General features: G+C 38.8%; 1 protein-coding gene across 1 annotated transcript in view; it reads right to left on the bottom strand.

Moving 5' to 3' along the window:
* SDR42E2 (short chain dehydrogenase/reductase family 42E, member 2) overlaps window positions 1-9,581 on the bottom strand; it is a 28,192-nt gene extending 18,611 nt beyond the window's left edge. The window contains exons 1-4 of the mRNA XM_050966754.1: window positions 9,267-9,581; window positions 8,079-8,174; window positions 3,927-3,984; window positions 138-256 (exon numbers count right to left, since the gene is read on the bottom strand). Of these exons, the coding sequence (XP_050822711.1) occupies window positions 138-256; window positions 3,927-3,984; window positions 8,079-8,174; window positions 9,267-9,581 (588 nt within the window). The remainder of the gene's footprint in view (window positions 1-137; window positions 257-3,926; window positions 3,985-8,078; window positions 8,175-9,266) is intronic.
* Window positions 9,582-10,278: the final 697 nt, after the last annotated feature.

Genomic DNA, 10,278 nt, shown 5'->3' on the forward strand with positions numbered 1-10,278 from the left:
AAATGGTGTCTATATACAATTTTAAAAAACAGAAGATTTTTCTTTTTTCTTATCCTTTTGCGTCAATGCTGTTCAGAAATAACAGAGCAAAGCAATAAAATAGAGAAAACATGGAACAAATAGTACAGGCAAAATACCTTTTTTAGTGGAAAATATGGCACAGTTTCCTCATCGCCATCTTCAATGGGATTCCCTCCAAACACCACGTTCACTGTACTAGTATATATCAATCTGGGGATGTTCTGTTGTTTGCAGACTGCAGTGATATGCAAAGTTCATTATTATTTCAATAGAAATTGGAATAAGCAAATAAATAACCTAGAACAGAAGAATGGCCATACTGGGTCAGACCAAAGGTCCATCTAGCCCAGTATCCTGTCTTCCGATATTGGCCAATGCCAGGTGCTTCAGAGGGAATGAGCAGGAAATAACCTTTTCTAAAACAACAGTTACATAGATTATAAGAGTAATCTTTCCATTTTAGGATTGTTTGGGAATTTCTAATAATATCTTACATTTATATACTGTAACTCTATGCATTTCAAATGATCCCAAGTTCTTTATAATTTGGCATCACATTCTGACTGAATATCCTGTAATTGAATATTATGATTTTGTAGAGGGCTAGAACTCTTCTGTTGGGAGAGGGGATTGGGCCCCAGTTAACTACAATAGAAGCAGCACAACTTCTCTAATGGCAGCCCACTGTATATTCACAAGCTAGTAGGATGAAAGCAGGAAGAACTGCTCTTAAAACTATGAAAATAGTTAATGCCTTCCAAACAAATGAATGCTAATTCTTGTGTTAGGCTAAACATGCTAATGGAAAGCTACTGCCAGGTGGCAATCAGGGGGTAGAACTGTTCCTCCTTTTTTCTGGCTTTCCTACAAACCTCTGGAGACACAACATTCTGTAAGTCCTTCATAGCTGGAGAGGGTGTTGAGGAGCAGAGTTCAGGGATCAAGGGGCATGATTGCCATGTTTGAGCAGATATGCCCTTGATTGTGGCCCCAAATACTAACCTCCACTCAGCTCTTGAGAAGAATAATCTGAGGGGAGAGGAACAAGCTGTACAAGGGGTCACAGGCAGGCAGACTATGGGTACAAACCAATTATGTTTTTGCAGCATAAGTGTCATTATATTTTGGGACTAAAGAAGAGAGGTACAGAAGCTGAGCCACAATGTATGCAATACAATTTGAAAAGCCGTATCTGGAAATGAAAGAATCTGAAAATTGTTTATCATAATTTTCCTGAGATTGTTGGTAAAAGACTAAAATTTAAGAAAAACAAACATGAGGTGAGGAATTTCCAGGTACAAAGTAAAATAAAAGTGAAGCTTTAACTTATGTGGATATTTGTAGTCTTAATAGGGTAAAGTGATAATAAAAGTAATCTGGCACTCACAGAGCACTGTCTGTGTGATAATATAAATGCCTTTTTCATACATTAAATAATTGTTTTAAATCTCATAACACCCATATGAAGGAGAGAGGTATTATTATATCCATTTTACTGATAAAAAGTGGAGAGAGATTAATAGTGTCATCTTGATGTGAGGGGATGCTGGTGGCTTTGTGCAGAGGGTGCAGGAGGTGGGGAATGGCATCTCTGAAATGGACCCAGCGTTGCCCGAGTGAGGGGGTTTGGGATGATGTAGGATTGGGGTTAGTGATCATGTTTAGTGTTGTGCATGTCCTAGAATACTCAAGGAGTTAATAGAAGAGGTATCTGAGCCTCTAGCTATTATCTTTGGGAAATCATGGGAGACGGGGGAGATTCCAGAAGACTGGAAGGGGGCAAATATAGTGCCCATCTATAAAAAGGGAAATAAAAACAACCCAGGAAACTACAGACCAGTTAGTTTAACTTCTGTGCCAGGGAAGATAATGGAGCAGGTAGTCAAAGAAATCATCTGCAAACACTTGGAAGGTGGTAAGGTGATAGGGAATAGCCAGCATGGATTTGTAAAGAACAAATCGTGTCAAACTAATCTGATAGCGTTCTTTGATAGGATAACGAGCCTTGTGGATAAGGGAGAAGTGGTGGATATGATATACCTAGACTTTAGTAAGGCATTTGATACAGTCTCGCATGATATTCTTATGGATAAGCTAGGAAAGTACAATTTAGACGGGGCTACTATAAGGTGGGTGCATAACTGGCTGGATAACCGTACTCAGAGAGTAGTTGTTAATGGCTCCCAATCCTGCTGGAAAGGTATAACAAGTGGGGTTCCGCAGGGGTCTGTTTTGGGACCGGTGCTGTTCAATATCTTCATCAACGATTTAGATGTTGACATAGAAAGTACGCTTATTAAGTTTGCGGACGATACCAAACTGGGAGGGATTGCAACTGCTTTGGAGGACAGGGTCAAAATTCAAAATGATCTGGACAAATTGGAGAAATGGTCTGAGGTAAACAGGATGAAGTTCAATAAAGATAAATGCAAAGTGCTCCACTTAGGAAGGAACAATCAGTTTCACACATACAGAATGGGAAGAGACTGTCTAGGAAGGAGTATGGCAGAAAGAGATCTAGGGGTCATAGTGGACCACAAGCTTAATATGAGTCAACAGTGTGATACTGTTGCAAAAAAACATGATTCTGGGATGCATTAACAGGTGTGTTGTAAACAAGACACGAGAAGTCATTCTTCCGCTTTACTCTGCGCTGGTTAGGCCTCAACTGGAGTATTGTGTCCAGTTCTGGGCACCGCATTTCAAGAAAGATGTGGAGAAATTGGAGAGGGTCCAGAGAAGAGCAACAAGAATGATTAAAGGTCTTGAGAACATGACCTATGAAGGAAGGCTGAAGGAATTGGGTTTGTTTAGTTTGGAAAAGAGAAGACTGAGAGGGGACATGATAGCAGTTTTCAGGTATCTAAAAGGGTGTCATCAGGAGGAGGGAGAAAACTTGTTCACCTTAGCCTCCAATGATAGAACAAGAAACAATGGGCTTAAACTGCAGCAAGGGAGATTTAGATTGGATATTAGGAAAAAGTTCCTAACTGTCAGGGTAGTTAAACACTGGAATAGATTGCCTAGGGAAGTTGTGGAATCTCCATCTCTGGAGATATTTAAGAGTAGGTTAGATAAATGTCTATTAGGGATGGTCTAGACAGTATTTGGTCCTGCCATGAGGGCAGGGGACTAGACTCGATGACCTCTCGAGGTCCCTTCCAGTCCTAGAGTCTATGAGTCTATGTGTAAGAAATTGCAGAGTAATCATGTTTATGAGAAAAAGGAAATATAAAGTAACTAGAAAGCTGGAAAAGGGCAGTTTGAACTGTTACTAAACCTGTACTGATGGGGGAGGAGAGCTAACATGGAAATGAAAGACTAATACCTATGTACAAAAAAGATAACAAAAAGTTATAAATAAGTTTATGTAAAAAGGGAGGTTGAAGCTGTGTTGTCTGGTGCTGGAGGCGACTGTGATGACATCACCCTGATGAGCTTCCTACTTGCGAGTAATTGATCATCATTTGCTGAGGGTTTTGCCTTAATAAAGATTTGTTAGACCCACCTGCTGAGCAAATGAATCTCAGTCCAATAGTACATGGATCCTTTGTTAATTTAATTCTGCGAAAGAGGTTTGTGTGACAATACGGCAAGGGAAACATAGGGTCCAGTGGTCCCTATGGAGCAGTCTACTCTAAAGCTTGGGTGGGATGAATATAGATTCCTCCTGCTTGCCCCAGCACAGTTCTCCAGCACCCAGTGTGGTTGTTTGGCTTTAGTGTCTTTGCGAAGTTTACACAGAAAGTCTTGAGACAGGTGAGCTGTTTTAGTACTGTGAAAAACAAATGACATTTTCCTTATAAAATATATACCAAGAAATAGTTTAACTATGCCAAATAGCTTTTACTAAATGTTATATTAGCTTGCCATACCAATACAGAAAGACACATCTAGATACATACCTTCAATTATGAGTTTTGTCCCACCAACATTTATAGATTCAATCTTTTCTTTTTGTAGCTAGAAAAAGAGAGATTGTACAGTATCTGAATAATCTCACACTTTACACTCAGTCCTAGAGCTGGTCAGGGATTTCCAGGGCAACATTTTTCTTTGTGTGCAAAAAATGTCAATTTTTAAAACAAATATTGTTTCTGGGAATAATTGGTTTGCATCCTATTTTGATGTTTTTGAAACAAAAAGCTTTGTTCTTTTCTGTTCAAAATGACTTTTCATTTAAAAATGTAACAATGAGTCCTAAAACAAGCATACAGAAAGGAGGATTTTAAATATACATGTTACAGTAGCAATTCAATTGTCTGTTCTCTGTATTCAGAGGTATCTATTCAGTGAATTTGTGCTGTACAGTGACAAAATAATTAAACTATAATTAATGTCTAGCAAAGATTATTATGTTGCTGTTTTGATTAAAATGTTGGGGATTATTTTATTTTATTCAAGGAGGTTTGGGGTTTTTAACATTATTATTTTAGCCCTCAGTTTCTTTCTAAGGATCATACATCAGGGACAAGTTTTCTTAGCTTTGACGACATGGTACCTACTAATTGTGGACAGTTGCGAATTTAAATACAGCAGCTATTGTAGTAATTTAATTCAGGTTTCAGTCTTCCCATCAACTTAGCTGGAGTATATTATTTCCGGTTTTTAATAGGTATATTTATATTTATAAATGTAAGTTCAGAGATTGTGGGGAAGACTTAACTATGGTTACTCGGTGAGATTGGCCATAAATAGTTAAGCCTCACAACAAAATTGTGAAGTAGGTAAGTATCATTATCCCTCTTTTACTGAGGGCAGAACAGATAGGTGAAGTGACTTGCCCAAAGTCACACATTGAGTCAGTGGCAATGCTGTGAACTCTACTCTCCTGTCTCCAAGTGCAGTGCTCTAACCCCTAAATTGCACTTCACTGACACTTCCCAGCTGAAAGTCCTTGGTTGCTCCCAGGTTGTTTTTGGAGCCTCAGCTAGTGAAGTCACTCCCCCATCCCCAGTACAAGAACACTAAAAGAACAGATTCACTATAAATGGAGCTGCAGTTTATACACAGCAACACAACTTGAGAATTTCATTCTACAATACTTTCATATAAGCAGGATTTCAGTCTATCTGAGTTTGTGTTCTCTAGTCTTCCCTTTTTGGGAAAGACTGTCAACACCAGAAGGCTGTTGCAAGACAACTCTGGTGCCATCTAGAGTCCTTAGATTTCTTTGATTCATTTAGCTTGAGTGCCTTTGGGTGGCACTGGTCTTGTGGGTTGATTATCTTGTAGGGAATGGAAAACAATCAGAGGTACATGCTGATTCTTTTAGCTTTGACAATAGCCTTTTATACTGTTAAACATGCAGTTTCGTTAACTCATTTTAAGACACTAGCTGGGAAGGACAGTAGTGTTCCTGACTGGATTAATTCCTGCCTGTCTGGAAGGTTGCAAAGGGAAGTATTGTACAATTTATGCTACTTATGTGGGGTTCTTCAAAGCTCAGGTTTATTAGTCTTCCTTTTCAGTGTATATAAGAAAGAGTGTGTGTGTGTGTGGAATGGGGGGAATCACAAAGCCGTTTGAGTTGCAGTGTTAGAAGTTTGCAAATAATGCTGCTCTGTGTCTTGTTTTCACAAGTACACCTCTACCTCGATAGAACGCTGTCCTCGGGAGCCAAAAAATCTTACCGTGTTATAGGTGAAACTGTGTTATATCGAACTTGCTTTGATCCACCACAGTGCGCTGCCCCGCCCCCTCGGAGCTCTGCTTTACCATGTTATATACAAATTCATGTTATATCGGGGTAGAGGTGTATTGGACTTGGGGTGGTAACTATGATTTCCCAGTAGCTGCCTGAGACCGGGATATAGAGGAGAATAAGCTGGATAAATTCTATCTTGATAAGATGGAACTGATAACAGTGATTTGGTTGAAGGATTTTGAGGATATTGCAGGGGTGATTCCTGCCCCCTTTACTGAGGAGATTTCATCAATTTTTGTTCAAGATTTGCAATGCAGAGGTTCCCTTGGATTCCTGTTTGCTCCTTGGAACTCAGGCGGACAGGAACACCTACTCCCACCTGCACTCAGCTAGGTGTTTGTGACCTTTTTTAGGATCTTGATACAGTGATTTACAGTCATCATTTTAGATTGAATTACTACAGTGCACTCTACAATGAGCTGTCCTTGAAGACTATTCAAAAGTTACAGCTAAGGCAGAATGTGAATGCCCACCTGTGAGTTGGTATTAGCAAATGGGACTCATTACATCTGTTATTTGACAGGTTCCTGAGCTTCCTAATCACTATACAGTAAACAATTCAAAGCTTTGGTTTAGATCAATACAGTTCCATATTATTTGGCCTAGGTTATCTCTCCTCATGTTATCTGCCATGACAGTTAGGATCAGCTGAGACATGCTTTAAATGGGATGGAGCTTGTGGGAGGTTATTCTTGGGGGAGGTGCTTGAAGCTGGAATGTGTGGCCTCAGCAAGCCTGAGAGAATCTGAGTCTTTTGGTGTTTTGGAGACAATACAAGGACCTTCTCTTCACTCAGGCATCTGCCTGATGTGGTAGGTAGACAAGTTATGAATAATGTGGAATAAAAAAGGAGTAAGAAGCAGTGGGAGGTAGATTGTTTATCTGTGGAGATTATTATTTTTCTAGCATGATAGAAGATGATTTATTTGTATTGATATACGTTTTAGTAACATCAGGTATGTGTCCTGAGATCTACAGAAGGAAGCATTTTATGTTTAAAAAAAATAATTACAATAATCAGTAAATTTTCTGTTTAAATGTACATTGATGGGACTATTTTTCCGATATGCAGATGGTGTTGAATATATATAATTATTTGCATTGATATAGAATTTGTTTCTTGATCTTGTACAGCACAGGTGCAGATTGTTGCACAGGTAAATGCAAGGTTAAATGTGATGCACAGAACAGGGAGTAGAGAGCCATCCAATCCCAAATAAATGTCAAGTTACTCTGCCTAATTGTAGCAGTAGAACCAAACTGGGGAGTGTGATGCTCAGCACTTCATTTGCATGCTGAGGATCACATATAAGCCATGAAATGCTTGTTCTCTCCCCACCCTGCACTTTTTTTTTTAACTTGTGCTCTTGATAGTAAGGAAGAAGATATGCAGAAGCTCTGACACTACCAATTATTGTGGGCAGCTAAGCCTAGTGCTTAACTTACTTGTACCCATGCACAGTCACAGTTCTCTCTTGTGGTAGGGCACAATTAAGTATGTGCTCTAGGCTGTGTACTGTACAAGGATTTGCTGGCTCAAGGCCTTAGAGTAGTTTACAGACCACTGGTTATTAGCACAGGGGAAGGAAAGATGTGGAATTGATTATTATAAGATCAGGCAACTGTAGGAAATTACACTCAAATGTTAACTTTCAATGAAAAATTGAGTAACCAATCTGAGATGAAACATGGAAAGAAGTTTTGAAATCTTACACTTTTGAACAACACTGGGTTAATGCCATTTTAGACGATGGCTTAAATCTCTTCTTATTACCCACAGCTCGAATTTTCACCACTCAAAGTTAGAAAAGTTATATGTCTTAACTATCATTGTAAATAAAACTTTAAGTGATTGATAGAGGCTGCATAAGGTCACTGATATGATGATCTATTAATAAATAACTGGCAATTTACAAAAAGACAAACATTTCAAGAAGTACTTGTGATAGGTAGCTCTTTAAAACTATGATGTTCAATATATTGTGTTCTTGATCCTGTGAGTTCTTAAAACTATGCACAGCAGGCAGTGAGAGAGGTTGAATGGAAACTACTGATGGACATGAGTATGTTTAAGCATAAGACTTAATCCTCTGCACCGAGCAGATGTTAATATAAGCACCTTGCTCACAGGATAAGAAACGAGGTGTGATGTGGGTGGTGAATGGGTGTATCTGAGAAGAAGATGGACTTAAATAAAAGCCTGGTTATTGGGAGACCAGAGTGCTGGAATAGGAATTTGCTCTTTTCATCGAAGTGCTCAGAAATCTGACACATAGTGCTATGATAACCACAGGTCTCACATGCTAACTTATCATTCAGTTAGAAAGACACATGAGATAATTGTACTCACTTGCTCTAGTCCTGACATTCCATATGCAGCTGCATGAAACACACAGTCAGCCCCTTCACAAATTGCAAATAGAGCATCATAATCCCTCACATCAGCCTGCAATATATATGGAAAGATATTTTGAATTTGATCACAAAACTACAGTTTAGAGTTTAACCATGAAGCTATTAGCAGCCATAAAATGCATGCATGAAATTGTGCATACACTTGTTGTGATAAATAAAGGGGGAGGGATAGCTTCCTTTGATGGACACCCAGCCAGCCAGTCAGCTGTAAAATCCCTCTTGGTAGCTGACAAAACCATTAGGTGTAAGCACAGAGGAGATCCGCAAGCCAAAATAAAAAATAAACCTGACAGTGGCTAACTAAACATTCCCTATCCAAATTATTTCTTCTAGCTATGGAAGATACTTTTTCATACCTGCTTCAAACCTTACACAGCATTCCTGCTGCAGTGCTTATAGCATTGCTGCTCCGTGTCCCCGCAGCCCAGAGAACAACAGACAAAGGCAAAGTTTCTTTTCCCATTTTTAAAAGTTCTAGCCTTCCCATTGTCCCTTTTGGTCAGGTGCCCACTCTTTTCCTTTATCTGGGGGACTTTTTAATCCTTTACAGGTAAAGCTAGTAAAGAACAGCTATCAAGAGGTATTTTACAGCTAACTGGCTGGGTGGGTGTCCATCAAAGGGAGTTAACCCTACCCCCCCTTATTTATCACACTTGTGGAAGCCAGGGGCTGAAAATCAGGCCCATTTTCATACTTTGTAATGATATTATAACAACTTTCCTCCCAGGAGAGCAATACACTTCACAAAAATTAATTCCTTTAGCTTTAGAACACCCCTGTGAAATAGGGAATTATTATCATACAAATTTTGCAGATGGTTAAATCAAGGCACAGATAGGTGAAGTGACTTGCTCAAAGTCACAAGGAGAATTATTTGCAGTCAGGAACAGAACCCAGAAATTCCTTGTTCTAGGCACCAGACTTCATTGCTTTCTTACTGTAAGTACAGTAGTTCACATGTTTTTTATAGTCTATTGATTAAAGTGCTGTGGAAGTTGTGGAGGAGTCTTACTTTTATTTATGATTGTTCTGGGTTTTGTGAAAACTGTCTTGCTGAGACACTATGTAAAAATCAAACAGATTAACTTAATTTGATTGTTGTGAACATGTATTTTTATCATACCTGGATAAACACTACTCCATTAGGCATTTCCCAGATGGGCTCTTGTATATCTAACAGAACAACTGAGGCACCTGATTTGGCAAGAGCACACCCCAAATTATAGCCAAAGAATCCTCCACCTCCTGTCACTACTGCGTTCATGCTTCTTTTACTCAGTGCTCCAGCATGTTGGTTCAGATTACAGTCAGATGTTTGGCTCCAAGGGGGCACTACCCCATTAGATATATGTTTTGGGTCATGTCTACAACATGCAATACGATTTTCTATCACCAGACACACAAAACATTTTTTTTCCCATGTTGAAAATTGCTTCATGGTGCTCTGGGGTGCAGATAATTCCACTAAGTTTCATGTTAAAGAGCTCCATTCAGGGCTGCAATGTTTTTCTTTATCTTAACCTGTTTAGAGATATAAAGATAAATATTATTAACCAGTCTTTCCAAGTCAAAGGATAATCAATATAAAAGCTTATTTATGTTAAATTTTTATAGCTTTCTTCTGTTTACTTTGCTTTTACCATATTTGTCACATTATACAGATGTAAAAATGGTGATATTTGGGAAACCTTATATACTGTCACCTACTGCTTGACAATCAAAACTTTTCTGCGTGCTTTCTAAACTAAAAAAAGTATAATGAAAAGGCCTCACAGAGTTTGCATATATTTGACCAGTCGTTTACAGAGATGGCAGCATATAGAATGAGAAGAAAAAGATTAATATTTTATGAAGTCAAGGAGCATGAGAGAGTGTTCAAAATTTCTTGTATGGATTGATGTGTTCCACTTTCTGGGTCAGAATTAGAATAATGGTAGATACTAACATTTTCGTCATCTTGAGATAAATGGCTGTTTAGTTGTCTATGCAAATTGTGTCTGCTTGTCTCAATTCAGTTCCTGGTGGTCAAATGTCTACATCACAAAGGCTCAAGCTGCCCTTTGGGGCTCACATAGCCTATGACCCAGGGTCCTGTAACTTGATTTGGAATCTTAAACTATCAGGGTCCAACAAGA

The sequence above is a fragment of the Gopherus flavomarginatus genome, chromosome 9 (genome assembly GCF_025201925.1).
Source record: "Gopherus flavomarginatus isolate rGopFla2 chromosome 9, rGopFla2.mat.asm, whole genome shotgun sequence".
Classification (NCBI taxonomy): Eukaryota; Metazoa; Chordata; order Testudines; family Testudinidae; genus Gopherus; species Gopherus flavomarginatus.